We start from the raw sequence: 19,190 nt of genomic DNA on the forward strand, positions 1-19,190 counted from the left end.
TTTGTTTGGCAGATGAAGGTTTTACTTCTGGGTTCAGATTTAGACCGTTTCTGTGAGGTGTATATTCCATAGAAGAAATGCATAATCTGGCTACGTCGTTAGACATGATAACAGTCAGGTCTATGTTCCTAACTTAAGGAACAATGACCACGAGCAACCCGGACTAGCGGATAAAATAAGGACAGCAGCACTGTATAAATAACATTGACTGTACCAGCCTTGCTAGCCAGTGGGCTAGCCGTATGAGTATGCATTTAGCCTGTGCTAACGGGCTACCTTCAACTACCAGGACTGAGATCTGATCCCCAACGTGAGTCCAGTGCATTCATCTGACCTTACAGATTCAGAATAACTTCATTACATCTTAAGAAAACAAGGGTTAAAGTATAAGGCTTGGTTACTAAACAGCCACACAGCAGCAACAATACAAGATAAACTAAATAAGCGAAGTAAAAATAAGTAGCAGAAGTGGCAGTGGTACCATCCACGGCGGATTTCTAGTGCAGAAATGCAAAATAAAGAAATGTGTTTTTGAATTATGAGGACAGGAGGAACGCCAGGCCTCGTAACGCCGTACCGCAGTCCTCCTGCTGATATCATACACTGGTTCTTGAATTATAAACCGCAACGCGGTAGTTTGGCAGCCCCGACAAGACATGATTTCTGCATTAAAAAAAAGGGGATGTATTTACATTCAGCCTATTCTTATCATGTCAATGTAGTAGCGTTACTGTTTTAGTTTGGGAGGAAGGCCTGCGTGGCTACTGGTTTGCTTTGAGTTTTAAGCTTTGGTACCCCGGTGAAAAGAAATCGATTCAAAATGGTGGGCTACTCATGTTCACCCAAATTTACAACAATAAGAATAACGGGCATACGTTTGTTTGTTTACTACCAGACTAGCCATGTCGGACAAAGGGGAGGTGATGGAGTGGGTGGAAACCACAGAGGAAGTCATTATTGAGGAATGTGTACTGCCCAATGGTAACTCATCCACGGGTAAGGCATTCACTATCCTTTACTGTTAATGAATCCATCTCATCTTTAACATTGGTCGTCATCAGATTTTCCCTTACGATTTGTTTTCTTAATTATATCAGTGCTTCAAGTATCAGAACCAACAGAGACCCCCATGCAGAAGTTGCTGGACACAGTGGTGCAAGGAGAAGATGCTGAATTGGACGATGGCTTTTGTAAGCAATTACCTATTTTTCATAACATAATCCATATACCTATTATTAAGACACTGACTCAGTTGAGTTGCATTGCTTACTTTTTCTTTGCTTTCCAACTATTTTTCTACAGATTGTGTCGAATGTCGGTCTCTGTTCGAAGAGCAGAGCAATGTGGGCCTCACCAGCCCGTCCTTCGTCCTGGACTCGCCCACCAGCATGGCCGTGCCCCAGAGAGCACTGCTGACGCTTCCCCACGGCCTGATGATAGGAAGGTCCAGCATTCCCAACACAGGCCTGGGGGTCATGAACCAGGGGCCAGCGATGACGCCCGGAATGCATTTTGGGCCCTACGAGGGGGAAGTGACCTCCAGGGAGGCTGCAGTGGCGAGCCGATTCTCCTGGGAGGTGAGATGGACCATTGGCAGGAAAAACAAACAAACTTATTTCCGTAACATGGAGGATATTAAGGGTAGGACATGATAGATGAGGGAGGGGAGGGATGAGATCATTTAGGGACGATTACCCATAGTTGGGGTCCCGGAGAGCACCATCCAAACACAGACTGCAGCTCTGTGGTATCTATTGTTGAAAGATGGAGCAAAAGCGCATCGAACCCGGGTCGCAAGAATGGGAATCTGGCATGATACCACTACACCAGCGGCACCCATACCAAATTGCATCAAAGAAGGAACCAAGTTAGAAAGCCGATAGTTTTAGGAAGTTAGCCAGCAAGAATTGTGTGTTTTAAAAGTGATTCTACCCGTGTTTGGAATGCATGTTGTTGGGTGACTTTATTACTTAACACTGTTTGGGTTTCTCTAGATACACAAAGTAAATGACGAATACGACTACATTGATGCAGCGAGAGAAACGCACTCAAACTGGATGAGGTTAGTACTGTACACATTCTGTAAAAAATGTTTAAATGTTGGCACTGCTTTTAAGAGTCATTTGTGGTGAATGAATGTTATACGTTGTAAAATGATAGGCAAAATGTTATTGCCGTATTTTCTGCATTATAAGGCGCACTTAAAAGACCTTTAATCTTCTCAAAACGACAGTGCGCCTTATAATCCGGAGCGCCTTATATGGCGAACACACGAACACTTAGAAGGCAAACACACGTTCACCAAGACGGGGAGACTACGCCGGGCGACTTGCGCCACTATCTGCCAATGGATCGTGGATGCCTGGGCTGATATATCAGTCTCAACTCTGGTCCGAGCTTTCACGAAGGCAGGAATAATCACTGAACTGCCAGGTAAAAGCAGCGACCAGGCATGCAAACTAGTCACCTTTCGGCGAAATTCGCCGTTTTGAAGACAAAATTGACCACTTGTGTGATTCGTGGAGATCCGTTGAGAAAACATTTTTTTGGGGGGGGGGGGGGGGGGGGGTCCTTGTAGCGCCTGCTAATACATTCTCAATGGAGAGGCGAGCGGACAGAGAGAAGGCGCAGCATTCTGTCAGGCGGAACGACAAGTGGGCGCACTCCCGTGGAACTGTCTTCCGTGCTCGTCGAACGCATGCGCGCGCTCGTGAAGCCGCGTGGCCAACCGACAGCGCGACCGGAAAGTCGCCTACCATCTGAAACGGCCAAGCGTGAGCCCAGCGGAGCCTTTAAATGCCTCGTTTCCACCGAGCGTTTCCACCGCCGACAGTACCCATGGTAGGCCGGATGTCGATCGCCGCGGCAGCTACGTAAACATCCCGAAGGTGAACGACGAGAACTGATTCCCAAAACAAACATAACAAAAATATGGTCACGTAAATAAAATATACAAACGAACAGAGCTTCGTCTCCCCGCGACCTTATATTATCTAAAACGTTCTCATCGATTCAGCCAATGGGAGTGAAGGGTAAACAAATGATAAGGCACCACCACACAAGTTAAGTAACGATCGCTGTAGGCTTCAATATCATGCAAGCACTTTGTTTTCTTTTTATTTTGTTCTACATCACAATTGCATGCTTTAATAAAGTATTGTCTTCTTTAATAGGTCCATGCTCCACCTCCTTGTTCGCCCAAGCTAACGTTTTACACGACACGTCCATTGTCCAGAATAATACCTCGCGGTTTGTTTTTATCCCCATGTCACGCCCACTTTTGGCAGTGGAAACGCGAACCGTGCCGCAACTTTGCGAACCGAACCGAACGCACCCTCAGGTGGAAACGCGCCGAAAGAGAATTTTTCAGCGGGGTCACCAGTTGTGGTGATACATACTAGTCGATATAGGTGAGAGAAGCGGGCCCTTGAGACACTGGTCCAGGCCAAGAAGAAAAATAAATAATGGCATACTCCTATTGCCCTGTCCTCCCACCTCTTTTTATTCTTCTCAATATTCTTTCTTAATTTTGTAATAAGTTATGTACCTATTGGGGCTGCCCTTGCACATAATAAATTAATGCTTTGTTCGTAATTGTGCGCAGTCCTGTAATTTTTTTTTAGCTTGTGACTAACCCTAATACATTAAAAAATGTAAAAGAAAACTCCCCGGAGTATAAACCTGGAACCCTATAGCGGGTCTGTGTTTTTCTCAGCTCACGCATCATTCTCACCTTTTTCACCCCGAGCCAGTTTGCATGCCTGAGCGACACTGACTCGGATAATGACGAGAGGGAGCCTTACGCGTTATACGTAACTGAACAATGTTGAGTTATGCACTAACGTTTGCATTAGCGTATCAGACTGTTTCTTTTACGTGTTTACAACTGAACAAGGCTTGGAGATATTGTGAATATGCACATTAACGTTTGAACAACGTTGAGTTATTGTGAATGCACTACGTATAAAACGTATGTTTTATACGCAAGTTGAACAAATTCGAGAGTTCCTATATTGTGAATGCACTAACGTTTGATTTAATGGTATCGGACAGTTTCTTTACTACGTGTTTACTGAATCAGGGAAAAGTTCCCCTCCACGTTTGGGAGAAGAGTGAACAAGGGTGGGAGATATTGTTAATATGCACATTAACGTTTTAATATCGTTACCATGGGAGTGAACGGAGTTGTCAGAGCGCTTAATAAAGTTTGACTTTATCTGACTGTTTTGTTGACATTCCCTTTAGCACAGCTCGGTCTAGTGGATGCATAACGCAACCCCAGTCAAACGTTTGACTGCAGTATCTTCTATTCTATGCGCCTTTATAATCCGGTGCGCCCTATTCATGAAAACAGTTCTAAAATAGGCCATTCATTGAAGGTGCCGCAGCTACCTGCTGGCCTTATAATCCGGTGCGCCTTTATAGTGCGCAAAATACAGTATATTATGAGCTCAGAAAATTGTTACATCATCGACTGGGGTTTCCACATTATTGCTATGGGTTTAATTACAACATAGGTTGGGAGAATTATTAAAAACAAAAGATTTCTTGTAGACAATCTGCTAGCATTGCATTTCATTTTTTAGACGGATTTTTTAATTATTTACAACGACAAACTTAAAATAAGGTCAGCCTTGGTAGAAAAAGAGTAAGCAACGGGGTGGTTGGGACACAATGAGCAGACGGACTCCCCTCACTGCTCTTCCTCAGTACCCTGAGCTCCCTGCATCCTTTCACCCAACAGGTATGTGAACTGTGCCCGCAACCAAGAGGAGACCAACCTGCTGGCGGTGCAGTACAAGGGCAGCATTCTGTTCCACTGCTGCCGCACCATCCATCCAGGAGACGAGCTGGTGTGGTGGCCAAGCGCCGGGCTGGTGAGCCGGCTCAGTGAGGCCTGGAGCCACATGTGGCTCAGGAAGCTTTGTCCCACAGGTGAGGGGGGCTCTTATTGGGGCAAAACTTATTTACTTGTTGTGACATACACCCCAAAGTCCAAAGAGGATGTTTTGACACGGAAAAGGGACTTGGTTCTCTCATCTTACTTTGACGATTTTCAAGATGCCCATGGTTAACTTTCGTTTGGTTTCTATCCAGAGAGTGACCCGAGTATCACGTTCCAGATGTTCCTCTGTGCCCACTGCCCGCTGTCCTTCACCACGGAGACGTACCGCCAGCGCCACGTCGACCACTTCCACACGCAGCCCAAGAGGGAGTGTTCCTCGCCCGACACGGAGGCCGCCGAAGACTTTCCCCCCTCCACCTCCACCAATCCCAGCCCTCTCGACGCGTTGGACGCCCTGGAGGCCAAGACGTGCCGGGAGTGCGGCAAGGTGTTCAAACACATGCATCACCTCAAGCGGCACGCGCTGTCGGTGCACTCCAACAAGCGGCCCTACTGCTGCCCCCAGTGCCGACGCAGCTTCAGCCAGGCCTCGGGCCTGCTCCGGCACCAGCTGGTGCACAACAAGCAGGCGCCGTCGGTCCAGAGCTGCCGCCAGGATACCAAGACGGAAACGGAGACAGGAGGTGCCGAGACGGACGAGCTCGCCTCTGAAGAACCGCCGGATCCCGAAGAAGCGGCCGTCGGCGGGCACACGCCCGAGCAAGAGGGTCGCCCTCTAGAGGAGGCGGAAGGAATGGCGCCGGGGGAGAAACGGAACACGTGTGTCCAGTGCGACAAGAGCTTCTCGAACGCGCGCTACCTCAACAAGCACCAGACGCGCGTCCACGGCAACCTGCGGCCCTACGTGTGCACGCTGTGCAGGAAGACCTTCAGCCAGCACAACGACCTGGGCCGGCACCTCGAGTCTCACCAGGCCAAGGGGGAGGACCTGAGGCCCACGCCGTGCAAGATGGCACTCGCGGAGGAAGAGGGGGAGAGTTCAGAGGCGTCCGCGGACGACGCCCAAGACCCGGAGGACCTGGACTACACCGAAGTGCCCCCCTCGGTGCCGCAGTCACCAGAGACTCCCAAAGAGCCGGCGTACCAGAGGCCGCAGCGCCTCGGGGTTCGCTCCAAGATCTTCACCATCACAAAGCTCATCGCCCCCAAGCGCAGGACTCCGGCGCCGAAGAAGACGCCGCCGTGCCCGGCCCGGGCCGTTCCGGAGAGCATGGAGGAGTCGGACGTCGGCGCGTCCGCTCAGGAGGGCCAGGCCCACAGCTGCGTCCACTGCAAACAGAAATACGAATCGGACGCGGCGCTGAAGGGGCACGCCTGCGCCGCCTCCGCGCAGCACAGGTGCTCCCGCTGCGGCGCCACCTTCAAGAAGGCGGGCTTCCTCAAGCGGCACGAGAGGACGGCGCACGCGGACAGCAAGCCGCACGCGTGCCACGTGTGCGGCAAGGGCTTCAACAAACTGTTCAACCTGAAGCAGCACCAGAAGATCAAGAGCTGCGACAAGCACCACTGCACCTCCGAGATCTTCCCCTGCTCCTACTGCCCCTTCTCCTTCACCATCCGCAGCTACCTGCGCAAGCACGTGCGCCGACACCACCCCCAGGAGTTGGAGTGGCTGCCCGAGTCGGAGAAAGCGGCGGAAGAGCAGGGGGGCGAGGAGGCGGCGGGGGACGTGGCGCGCGTTTGCACCGAGTGCGGGAAGACGTACGGCACGGCTAAGAAGTACCGGGCGCACCGCTGCTTCCAGCAGGTGGTGCTGTACCTGTGCACGGACTGCGGCAAGGACTTCACCAACCACTACAGCCTAAAGCAGCACCAGCGGGTGCACACGGGCGTGCGGCCCCACGGCTGCCCGCACTGCCTCAAGACCTTCGTGCACATGGGCCAGCTGAACGTGCACCTGCGCACGCACACGGGCGAGAAGCCCTACCTGTGCACACACTGCGGCGACAGCTTCCGGCAGTCGGGGGACCTGAAGAGGCACGAGCGCAAGCACACGGGCGTGCGGCCGCACAGCTGCCCCGAGTGCTTCAAGAGCTTCAGCCGCCCGCAGAGCCTGCGTGCACACCTGCTGCTGCACCTGGGCCAGAGGATGTTCAAGTGCGACGAGTGCGGGAAGAGCTTCTCGCGGAACTACCACCTCCGGAGGCACCAGCAGAAAATGCACTCGTGATTCTGGGGTTCAAACCCGTTGCCGGATCAAATTTCATTTGGAGACAATTGTTTAAGAATTGTTTCTTTTGGGGGGGGGGGGGCCACCAGAGTCATGAATTTCGTCGGTGGACCGGCATTAAGAGGGATTGAGAAATGCTTTCATGTTGTAATGCATTTAATGAGGGCTGCTTGAAATTCTCGTCCTCATGCTTGTTTTAAAGCGCTTTACATTGAAGTTGATCAGGATACACAGTTGCATACATTTCTGTATCCCCTTTAACATTCTCACTCAATCAGAAACATCAATGCGTTTTAGCAGTTTAAAATGTTGCCAAGTACTAAGTGGAAATAAAAGAACCCCCAAGCTTAACATCACTGTTCATTTATTCCACAAAACATACAATGCAAAGCATGTGCCCTGTACAAGCCTTAATATTATGAAAATACTCATGCCGATTATTATTTTTAACTCCCGTTATCCTAACACTTTTGCGGTTACCCAGATATAATTCTCACAACATACTGTTTATCTTTTTCCGTCGTTCACTGCATTGCTTTTTGTTCCGTTTTTTTTTAATCTCCATCGCCGTTTTATACGTCTTTCACTACATCTCAAACATTAAGCGCCGTTTAAAATATTCCAGTTTTTTTCTGGACTATACAAACATACCTGTATGACGGTTGACACAAGTAAGACCCAATTCACTTTAAAGTGTGTGTGCGGATTGAAACAGGGGCGACCCTGGCAGTGTTCCATGTGCTACACACTGGGGTTATGGGAGGGGGGTTATGGGAGGGGGAGGGGGGGGTAGGGTTAGGGATACAGGGGTGTCGTGTGCAGCTGCTGGTTTGTTACACTACATATTCAAATCTAAAAATCTACTGCTGGTACGGGCGTCTAAAACCACCCAAGTCCCAGTTGTGTTTCGTTTCTATATATATATTATATATATGTATTTGTATATCAGTAGTCCTAGCTAATAATACCGGTTACAACAACCCTTGGCAACATCCATCTTGAAGAGAAAAATCACAAAAAGAACAACTTGTAATCCGTTTTCATCCGTTTCTAAGTGTGGCACAGCAGTTCAGGAGTCTGGTCCATGTTAGGAAAGTAGTAGAGCGTGTGACGACGACGAGAGTGGAAACCAGCGATTGTTTGATCGTCGAAGTACGGGAGAGTTTGTTACGTTAAAGAAAATGTTAAAAAAAACAGAAACCGCTTTGAAAAGTAGGCAGCAGGTGGTTTTTCTTGAAAAGAAGCGAGGAGGAAACCATTCTGAAGGAGGTCAGGGTATTGGTGTGTACATGTTTTGGAGTCACTCCGGGCTCCGTGCCGTTCCAGTGATGCCGATATCCCTCTCAAGTGCAATAGCCTTTCAAAACCAACACGCCTGTCTCGATCACATAAATTACACACGCTGATCCACATTCTCGTTAGTTTCTATAATGTTAAATGTTTTACACATTAATAAAAATATATACACGGCCCCCACAACTCTGTGCGATGCACCACATACAGCAGTAACGCTGTCTGTACAATTCAGAACATTTCACAAAAATGAGGCAAAGGAATAGTAGGAATGTGTTTGGCAATTAAAAGCAAAAGCAAAAAAAGAAATAAATGGAATGGTTAAATACTGAACTCTCAAAAAACCAAACGACACGAATACTGCGACAGAAAATGTTATCCTTTGTGAAGAGAAAACTACCTTTCCAAATGTAATTAGAAAAAGAAAAGTTAAAAAGGGTTTAAATAAACTATGGGGTTAAAGCCGAAGGGTACATACACAGTACGTTTGGAGACCAAAGATACCCTGCGTTTCACTGCGAGTACAATAACGCCACTATCATCGTCGCCGACGTCTCCTTAAATATCGCCAAGTTCAGCTTCCATTGATAAACGCCATGAGGAAGAAGGCTTCTATTTGTTCCCTATAAAGGATCTGATTTCAGCTCCTCGACCCTGGATTCCAGGTCAGCCACCTGAAGACAAGGATTGAAAGAAAAGATGGTCATAGTTTTAATAGATCAATGTCAAAGCATTCAGAGGCATTCGGTGATGGTTCTGCATGACTCAATGAGCCAAGATGTATGTTATTATTCTGAGACAAACTATGACTGTCACAGCAGAAACCAGTCATATGAATTGACTAATGGTAACCCTGCATTTGAGGAGGTGTGCAAAGGACTGTCATGACGGCTGCATGAACATGAAAGAGTCTTAATGAAGCAAGTTTCAGCCAGCATGTTTGGTGAAATGTAGATTTTGTAGTGTTCTTGAAAACGTGTTGCTGAGTTGGTGTATAGGTGGCTGGATCCAGGAGCCTGCTCAGCCTTCACTGATCACTGTGTAGCCTTCTTGAGGCGTACTGGACCAAACTCCGCCCACTTGATGAGTTCAACGACACGTCTACACGTCTACTGTACGGCTTAAAGATGTGCGCTTTTCTTTGAAATTTCTGCTAATATATTTCCAAGATTGATAGAATATCCATGCTACATTTCTTATTTTGCTTGTCTTTTGAGGACCGATTTTAAAAGTATCATCCTCTTAACAACTATTCATCATGTTATTAAAAGTCTGTATTTATGAAAGACTTCTGGAAGCTTCTGTTTCAGGGCATATGTATATATTTTTTAGGGAACATTGGTTTCGCAAAAATAATAACTGTTTAGATGCGCGTCTATCGCTTTTGTTAAGGTGTTTACAAGCATTTGACAGTGCACCACTGTAGTCGAGGTCAAAGAAACTATTCATGACACAATTATAATAGTCTGATGACAGCCAATGTTGAAACCAACCACATGACAGTTTAACGTAATGTTAACACAAAGTAGTTAAATAGTTCCTTTGAGTTTTGTAATTAGGCCAGCTATGGCATGTTCATGTTGCTTTGGTGAATCCCAAGTTGTCATAACAAAGACATTGACAGGTTATGTTGTCTTGTTGAACGTCAAGTAGTTACAACAATGACATCTCACACATCCTTTGCGGATTGGCACCTAAATGAGTCATATAGACTTCCTGTTCAGAAAAGCTGTCAGTCAGTCCGTCTTATTCACACCCCTTCAAATAAAGTGCAACCAAAGATTCAATAACATAGGATACTGTGACTCCAGGGCTCCACTATAGTGCTGCGTCACCATCAGAGTAAAGGCTCCCCAGGCAGACACACAAACCCTTTCTTTGTACATTAAAACAATCAAAAGAATGTAAAATAATGCCATCATCATTGTCTGAGTGAAAGTGGGGATTGGATGCTAGGTTGAGGCCACCATCCAGAATGGAAGCTTGGCATTCATTTTATTGTGGTTACGGAGTACTGTCATGGATTATCACGGCCGCCAGATTAAAATGCTTTTGGATATGAGGAGTAACAAGAACAAACCCTGGCGTTTAATAAAACCCAGTGGTCCTCCTAGGTCACACCTGCATCCAACGAAAACGCACATCCACCTCATAACAATACAAGGACACAGACTTCATTGACTGCTCTTTTAGCAGCTAATGTTAATCGTAAATTAAAGCGGCAAATAAATAAATAAATTCTCACCCAAAAAATACCCCCCCCCAAAAAAAAAAGTTAGATCAGGTTCTATTAGCCGACCTTTACCAAATTATGTCTTTGTTATATCAAACAAATATATCACAACAGCTAGCTTGTAGCGTGTCCTCACAACCTAAGCTCAGACCAGGCGCCCCCTGGTAGGACTGGGTGCCATCCGGGAGCCCACAGAGCAGTCAACACGACGGGGGGGGGAGGTTCACCGTTACCTGCTCCTCAAGCTGCCCAGACTCCTCCTGGAGCTCCGAGGCCTCGGCTCCATCTTGTGCACACCGCTGGGTCTCCTTCTTCAGGTACTCTATCTCCCTGAGCACCACAACAACAACAGAGTCATCCCCAAACGTGGAGCAGGAGCTACTGGTTTTGTAACACAATGCTTACGAAGTTGTTATCGTTTTTTAATTTTAACGATGTGGCAGTAGCTCAGAGGGTCGAGGGGGCTGACTTGTAACCGGAAGGTTGCGGGTTTGATCCCCGGCTCCTCCTAGCCGAGTGTCGAGGTTTCCCTTAGCAAGACTAACCCTAACTGCTATTGACGAGCTGGCTGTCGCCTTGAGTGGTGGACTCCGCTGTCGGAGTGTGTATGAATTGTTGTAAGTAGCTTTGGATAAAAGCGTCCGCTAAATGTAGCCTGTTGTATAAATATATCAAGTCATAAATATATGGCCCTAGAGACTGTACCTGTGATTAGGGGCGTTACGAATAAAGGTGAATTGAATAGTAGAATCAGCCCGTAGTGGCACATATTAATAACGGATAAACGTGAAGTCGGTGGATCCCTTGTACTAATCTACTCCCAAAAAGTAGCAACTCAAGCCCCTAACAAACAAGCAGACAGCAGCGGGCCTCACTTCTGCTGGTACTCCTTGATGAGCCGCTTGGCCTTGCTGTACTTGCGCTCCAGCGCCTGGTACTGGGCCTGCGTCTCCTTCAGGTGCTCGTCCACCGCCTGACACAGGCTCTGGGCCTCCATCCAGTAGCCCTCCAGCTTCTCCATGCGCTCCTTGTTCTCCTGCAGCGTCTGCTCCAGCTGGGCCTTGTCCATGCGCCACCGCTGCTTATCCTGCTCGGCGTGGTGCAGCTGGGGAGGGACGACCGCGCCGCGTTCAGAACAGACCGGAGACGTCATGGAGGTTGGACAGTGAGACGGGGATTGAGCGCTTTTTGTTGCAGAAATAAGTATGTCCTTTACGTGAGGTCGCTTTGCCGCATATATTGTTCATTGATTAATTATCTAGTGTTGTAATGTAGTGCAGGACTAATGCACTTAATATTACTACATATTTACAAGATGATAATAATATGTAGTAATGTTCTGCAGACTAATTTACTAATATTAACTACATATTTACAGGATAACATTAATATGTACTAATGTTCAGCAGGACTAATGTACCAAATACAAATATTAAAAAGGGCCCTGTGAATTGTTATTGTTACACGACTAGAATGTGCCTGTAAAAGGGAAAATAATGAATGAACTAATTCTAATTAACTCAAGCGGTTCGTTCGCTTACGTGTGTGGGGCAAAATACAATCGACAAATGTACTATTTGTAACCTGCTCATCTGTCGGGTACTTGAGGAGTGACATACCTTTCTTTTCAGTTGTTGGATCTCAGCCTGCGTGACGGCATGTTTTATGTGGAGCTACGGAACAAAATACATCACAATATCGTCAGGCAGTGTCTTTGACCTGTACCAAGACAGGGGTCACACCCAAAACCCAAAAGGAGCAGAGGTAGCAAACAAATACATGGACAATGTATGTTCACAAGAGGTCACGTACCCCACTGCGGCTGGGTTTTCAAAGTGTGCCTGTGCACGAGGTGTTATGTAACACGTAACATCGCCGCCTACGTGTGATACAAGGTGTGATCGTGAGGATCTCTTCCTCTTTCCCGTTCACTCAGGGCTCACCTCTTTGTACTTGTGGGCGAGCTTTTCGGGATCCGTCTCCAGGGGCGACATGTCCTCGTTCTCCACCAGGTCGAACACCTCGATCGCCCCGCGGTAGGAGGGGCTCATCTCGTCCTCGTCCTCTTCCTCGTCGGTGGCGTATTCACCCCCCTGCCGTCATAACAGAGATGAATGGATGAATAAATAACAAAACACACAAAGCCCCGACAACCATCTGTTGCTTATTATTTGGGCCCATAGCACTCTAACCTGTGGCCCCTCAAAGCGCTTCACAATAAGTATCTCATAATCACTCGTTCTTTCACCCATTCATGCACCCATTTAAACACAGAGGGCGTTGTCAGCCATGCGAGGCGGAAAAAAGGGAGCAGTTAGGGTTAGGCGTCTTGCTCAGGGACACCTCAACACCGCTGGTTCAATCACAGCTGGTGATTGAACCAGCATGCCTCCAGTTGCCAGGCAACCCTCTCTACCTCCTGAGCCAATGCTGCCCCAATTTACACAGACTATATGGATAGGGGTGCTTAAACAGAGGCAGGATAACGGTCAGGGGGTTTGACTCCCAGGGGAAGGGTTCTGGGTTTTAACCCCGATATCCAGTCTACCCGTTGCCATCCTCGAGCAAGATGCCTAACCCTAACAATCTCATTAATGACACCTCATCCTTGAACAAGAGGCCTCACCATTAATGGCCCCAACTCTCTTTGCAAGTCTACAAATGCCTCAATAGTAATAGTAAAACGGCCCAAATCAAATGCGGACAGCGTGCACGCATTCTGTTGCCACGACTTTCTAGCAGCAGCTCTCAGGCACGGCGCGCTCATTCAATGGGACATTGTTTGCATGAAGGCACGACGGACAGAGAATAACTCGGGGGGGAGATTGCAATCCTCATATCTGGAGATGAATACTGCAGTGAGGGTGGCACGCCCCGGCCCCAGAATTGGATTCTTCCCATGTCTTCCTGCTCTGCCTGAACCGGCCTTTCAATCACTTTGATTGTGCTGATTATGTAGTCTGCATGAAAACACAGAGACTGCAGCGTAGAACCCCTCCCACTTATCTCCGTCACATTCTGCATTAATGTCAATCATGGTTTATGTGCGAAGGGGATGGGGGGAGACTGTGGACAATCCGACATGGCTCTGGAGGGCCCTTATGTATTCTGTACAGGCAATGACACGCAATCAGTGAATGTATGGGGGGCATTGTATTTAAACAAGCATCTATTATACTAGATGTACTAGTATTTAAGTGACTGTGTATTTACTGTATAGTGTTACGTTTTTCGGGGTCGTTATCTTCCTGTCGGTTTTACCATTTCAATATCCTCATTATGGTTTCTGACCATTGCGTACTTGAAAGTGTAGCATTGAATTCAGGTTCACATGTGCCCTATACTTGTATTGTTATCGCTATCCTTACGACCAAACCAGGCCGACTCGGAGCCTCTTAGGGCGGCGCGCGCTGACCTCCTGGTCGTCCATGTACTGGCTATAGCGCTGCTCCATCACCTCCCTCTGCCAGCGCTCCTGCTCCAGGGTCTGCTGGATGAGCTGGGCCACCTCGCTCTGCTCCCCGGGCTTCTCCCGGCCAATCAGGAACCTGCAGCGGACGGAGAGAACGCACACCCGTACTCAGAGCGTGGAAACGGTCGAAAACAAGCTCATGGAGGACGTCGAGTACAACGGCAAACTATACGTAGGAAGTTGTGGTTTGAAAAGGGGTGTTATTTAACCGCCAGGTGTGATGCTGGTGATCTAGCAAACTAGGAGGTCACTCCCATTTGTGATGTCACTACAATGAAGATTTTGAAATGGCTTGTAATGGCTCATCAGAATGCCACCTGGTGGTAAAATAGGAGGCGCCCTTTAAGGACGTTGTTAATAATTTACAATTACTAGTCATTGAGGAGTACTCTACTTTCAGACAGCGGTCATTACAGGGGTAGTGCAAATCATCACACACTAGGAATAGTTCATAAAGAAGGGCAATGTTTAAAATGAGTTTAGGGTTAATGTAAGCATTAACCTATATGCGCTGGCACCATGCAGCAGAAAACAAGTCTTTATATATATGTACACGCAGCGTTTGAGCTGGGGTACAGTAGTGCACTGTGCGCATTATGGAATGTGCTGGGCTCTCCAGCGGCTGAAATCTGCTTCCTGCTCGGAGCTGAACAAAAGGCTCTAGTCTCTGGGGTAGAGGCTCTTCTGTGATTAAAATCAAAGCCCTTCCAAAGCCTGTCGTGGACTCTCTCTCTCTCTCTCTCTCTCTCTCTCGCTCTCTGTCACTCGCTTCCTCTCGCTCTCTCCCCCTCCCTCTCTCTTTTTTCACTCACGTGGCCACAACAATGCATTGAGTACAATTGTAAACAGTTACGTGGCCAGGGTCAGTTAAGACTACCCACAGGGACCTTTCAATTCCCCTTCCACTTGCCGACGGGTAATGAAGTGTTCATAAACACACGTCCCGATCTGTATCCATGTCCGAGTCCGATTTCTGTATACCTCTACTGAAGATCTATAATGTATGCGCTATCTCATGAAAAGAGATAACGCATGTACACTCGTCCCTTAATGCAAAATGCTCTAAATTATGCAAGAGCCTAGTGGAGCAATGAAGTGCCCTGAACGGTTAACCTCCCCTAAACAAACCACGGCGCAGCATAGCTAGCAAAGAGGCTTCTTAATAAAAGAAACACTACTTTCCAGCCAACTATGTCAACTGCCGATGTTTACTGTGGCTGAAACCGTCTGTTCTAAATCCAGCCGGGTCTCTCAAGGGGGAGGACTGCGATCATAAAAGGGTGTAATCATCATCACAGTGGTGTTTAGCGGCGTCGCGGCGCAAGGGCCTCAATCTCGGCAGCCAATCGTAATGGCCCAGGATGTGGTCGGAGAAGCCTCGCATGACCGAACCGGCTACGGGGCAGAACAGAATATATAGGAAGCGATCTATTCCAGCGAGACTCTTGAGTGTCAGATGTCAGGACGCGCTGGGTTGCAGGGACGATGACAAGGCAGTCGTTGTTGTTGCTGCTCTCGTCTCGGCGCTTGCCGCCGGCCATGTTGTTGGGGGCAACGTTGTACGCAAGGAAGGAAAACCTGGACGTCATGCGAATGGGGATGTTTACAGAGGGATCCTTCAGTAGCAGAAGCTTTTGTCCCAATTGGAATGACTACTACAAGTGTGAGGGTGGGATAATGTAGCGTGTCCAAAATATCCTGGGTTCAACTCCCATGCCTCGTCTACCTTGTCGGCCGCTAACGTCTCACTTCACAATTAGCTTTTGGTACTCCATGTGCTGCACAACTGAGTGTCACCAGTTGTGCAGCACACGGCCGTCCAATGGGCCTCATTCACCCACAGCGACCGCCTTGGTTCTAAACCAAAACATTTATTCAATTCCATTTTATTTGCATAGCCCTTAATTACCGGTACAGACCCAAAGGGCCTAACACGCCATATATATCTATAAAAAAAAGCTCCCTTAATTAGCAAGGAAGAAATCCAGAATCCAAGATTGCCGCCTGGTCAGTAGTGAAGGAGTCTCTTACTTGACGGTCCCTGAGGTGTTCCTTAAGACCGTGGCGGCGAAGCTCTGCGTGACGCCCACCAGGCTGGTGCCGTCCACCTCCACGATCAGGTCGTTCACCTGGATCCTGAACACAAACCAGCGGGGTCAGGCTCACCCCTCTGTGTGTGTGTCTGTGTGTGTGGGGTGTTTAATTTCCTTCAATTTACAGTTTATCGCTAAATTATTCTGATGAATTATTTATGGATCCATGGAGGGCCATTCATCTAATCTAATAACACAGGGAATCCCCAAAGCCAGTTAGGTTTCTATGATTATGAAACTATGTTTTAACTATGTTAAAAAAAAGATAGTCAGTTTTTCAAAAAAGGCTGAAACACCCTTGGCTGTACAACCAAGGTAATTGTCATAAGTTGATAAATATCATTACTTTACAAGATACAAACCAGAGTCTCCCCATATGGCTTCATTGGATCATTTCCAATTGAATGTTGGAGAACCGGAATCTAGGTTAACAGTGCATCACTACAAAATCTAAGTATTGATCGCATTTAAGCACATCAAACATCCCCCCCAAAAAAATAATCATTCGGCTCGAGTTGACCCTCCCATGCTAAACAGGTCAGGAGTGGCCCGGTGTCGGACGTTCAGGGCCCCTACCTGGTGTCTCTGTGGGCGGCCCCTGCATCAGTCACGGTCTTCACGAAGATGCCCAGTTTCTCCAGGCCCATGTCGGCCCCGGCCCCCATGCCGATGATGCTGATGCCCAGACCGTCGCCGTCTAACACAGAGAGCACAGTACACGGTTAGTGGCCGTACGCTCCATGATGTCAGCACGCCTGGTTGGGTCCATGTCCCCTTTTCTCATGGATATGTACGGGCCGAGTGATTAAGCAGAGGTGTGCAATGGGTCTGTTGTGGTATTAATGTGCAATGTTTGGTTGTGTGGCTGATAAGAGACATATTTTACTCTAGTGAGAACGTTCCAGATGTAGTGTGTTGTATTTGTTATTTAAAGGAAAGTACATACAAAAACGAATGAGTTTGGGTTGGTAGATGCCACAAATAATGCATTCCCTAAAATGTACATTATAAAACACACACCGATTATACAGTCGTCCCACTATAATACCAGCCGGTATGGCTTGCTTTGCGTTCTCTCCCTCCTTGATCTTTTACCATGTCCTTATACACTATGCTATATTTAGATATGTATAACTATATTAACGTGCGATATTGTTAAAGGGACGCGAGGTAGCCGAGGGTAAGGCGTCTAATGTTGCAGTACATTTGCCCTGTGGACACCATGCTTTCTGTATGATGCGGGGGCATGTAGAAATAGGAAGCAGCCTAAACCTCGTTTTACATCAGTAAATATTTGCAGGCTGCAGACCCCAAACTGGGATGTTTCTATATGCTAATTGTGTTCACAGTTGCTCCATTTCCCTTTGAAGTATGCCGTGAAAAATGTGAAAGGGTGGTTTGTTGGTTAAATCTCAGAACCCGCAGTCCTACTAGGCCTGCGTCATAGCAGAGCTTCAAGGGGGGCGTCACAGAGCTTGGTCCAGAAACAAGAACTGCAACCGAAGGGGCTACGCCTCGTATCCTGTTTTATAACAGAACATACTCTATCAGAGAAAACTCACTGGTGTGACTGGATGAAGCTTTCAGAAGGGGATTTTTAAACAGTGGTCAGTCTACATGGTGGTTGGTTTAAAACCTTTAGACACTTATTTGACAGTTAACTTTTACTTCTGCGGGCCGAGTTTGTGTACGCCAATTACCTGCTTGCAGATCCCCTCCTCCAGCGACATGATTGGTCGAAAACAAACATTAAGCGAGAGAAAGTGATAAGGACTAGGGCTGCAGGATATATCGGCTATGTACGATATATCGATATAATTTCCAAGGGGATACAAGATTTGACAACATCGTTGATATCGATATGCGTTAAAATGGTCAGTGTCCCCCTCAAGCGTCTACAGCGCTTGCCTTGGAGACTGTGAGCGCGACCCCTCCCCCTCCCACTCTTTCCGAACGTGCCGTGTGCAAAGACGCCTCATTCCCGCTGTTCATTCAATTCTGTTGAAAATAACGATACAAAATCACATGTTGCAGTCATAGTGACCTATGTTTTAATAAAAGTGCTTGCAACATCTCACATGTGGCTTTTGACTTACAAAAAAAACATCTAACCCACTCTATAGAAAATATCGAGATATATATCGTATATCGCCATTCAGCCAAAAGATATCGGGATATCATATTTTGCATATCGTGCAGCCCTAATAAGGACTGTTCACCCGGATTTGAACTGGTCTGCCATCAGGCTTCAGATATTGATCTACACCGCCAATTGGCCTTTCACACACACACTGAAAGCCGGACAGTCGGATAATGCCCGGTGGGGCTGTGTGTGTGAACAAAAACGTCGGGATCCGCCCCTCTGGAGTGTAACCTACCAGGCCTCTCGTCTAAAGTCTGGATAATCAAAATGTCGGATAATTCACAGCGAGCGAGTGGGCGTGTTGCTAACGTGAGGATGACATTTCACATCATGCGAATGACGCAAAACCAAGTGCAGCGGCTTCGCCCGTTTCTCTTGTTGCCTGCCTTTTGTGTTCCAACTTCTTTCCGCCCTCCACTCTTGTGTGGATATTACGGATACATCTAAATATATGCAGTACTGATATCACCGCAAAAAGGGTCAACATTACGGAGTTGGAAGCCTCACCCGCCATCTCCGATGTGTTGTAAACAAACCAATGTGACTTCTACTGCACACTCTTTGCGTCACGCCCTGCCTCTTACGCTGTCTACCCAGGGGCCACACCTCGCCTGATGGATATGGCGTATCTCCAATACGTCTGATGCGGCTTACCTCCTGTGGCGTGTGTGAGAAAGTCCTGATCATCTCCTGACCTGATTCTCCGGAGTTCACCCGGGGTGCGTGTGTGAAAGGCAAACAAGGTGGAGTTTGGAGTTAACCTGTCCTAACGTCTCAACAAACAAGACCGTTATAAGAGGCGCATACGCGGCACTTTTCCCAGACTATCTGGTAACCCAAGGCGAATAAACGCTTCCCTTTCCCTGAACACGTCGTAATT

General features: G+C 47.6%; 2 protein-coding genes across 3 annotated transcripts in view; one reads left to right on the top strand and one right to left on the bottom strand.

Annotated features, from left to right (window-relative positions):
* LOC115531701 (histone-lysine N-methyltransferase PRDM9) lies at positions 1-7,427 on the top strand. Its single transcript, XM_030341102.1, has 7 exons — positions 1-310; positions 896-996; positions 1,098-1,190; positions 1,303-1,577; positions 1,995-2,062; positions 4,745-4,935; positions 5,098-7,427. Exons 2-7 carry the CDS (start codon positions 903-905, stop codon positions 7,074-7,076), a joined length of 2,700 nt encoding a protein of 899 aa, XP_030196962.1. The 5' UTR covers positions 1-310; positions 896-902; the 3' UTR covers positions 7,077-7,427.
* The window catches only part of LOC115531703 (neurabin-2), a 21,947-nt gene continuing 10,180 nt past the window's right edge, over positions 7,424-19,190 (bottom strand). The window contains exons 4-11 of one of the 2 annotated variants that reach the window (XM_030341104.1): positions 16,744-16,864; positions 16,106-16,210; positions 14,060-14,150; positions 12,546-12,695; positions 12,222-12,275; positions 11,478-11,707; positions 10,836-10,932; positions 7,424-9,043 (exon numbers count right to left, since the gene is read on the bottom strand). In XM_030341104.1, coding sequence (XP_030196964.1) covers positions 8,993-9,043; positions 10,836-10,932; positions 11,478-11,707; positions 12,222-12,275; positions 12,546-12,695; positions 14,060-14,150; positions 16,106-16,210; positions 16,744-16,864 — 899 coding nt within the window. In that variant the 3' untranslated portion in view covers positions 7,424-8,992. Of the gene's footprint in view, positions 9,044-10,835; positions 10,933-11,477; positions 11,708-12,221; positions 12,276-12,545; positions 12,696-14,017; positions 14,151-16,105; positions 16,211-16,743; positions 16,865-19,190 lie in introns of both variants that reach the window. The other variant, XM_030341103.1, reaches the window with a different exon arrangement.

The sequence above is a fragment of the Gadus morhua genome, chromosome 18 (assembly GCF_902167405.1).
Source record: "Gadus morhua chromosome 18, gadMor3.0, whole genome shotgun sequence".
NCBI lineage: Eukaryota > Metazoa > Chordata > Actinopteri > Gadiformes > Gadidae > Gadus > Gadus morhua.

Coding starts and splice junctions, on each gene's coding strand:
- LOC115531701 (XM_030341102.1), top strand. CDS start 903: ATGTCGGACAAAGGGGAGGTGATGGAGTGGGTGGAAACCACAGAGGAA. Junction 1,578..1,994: donor CGAGCCGATTCTCCTGGGAG/GTGAGATGGACC, acceptor GGGTTTCTCTAG/ATACACAAAGTAAATGACGA. Junction 2,063..4,744: donor ACGCACTCAAACTGGATGAG/GTTAGTACTGTA, acceptor TTCACCCAACAG/GTATGTGAACTGTGCCCGCA.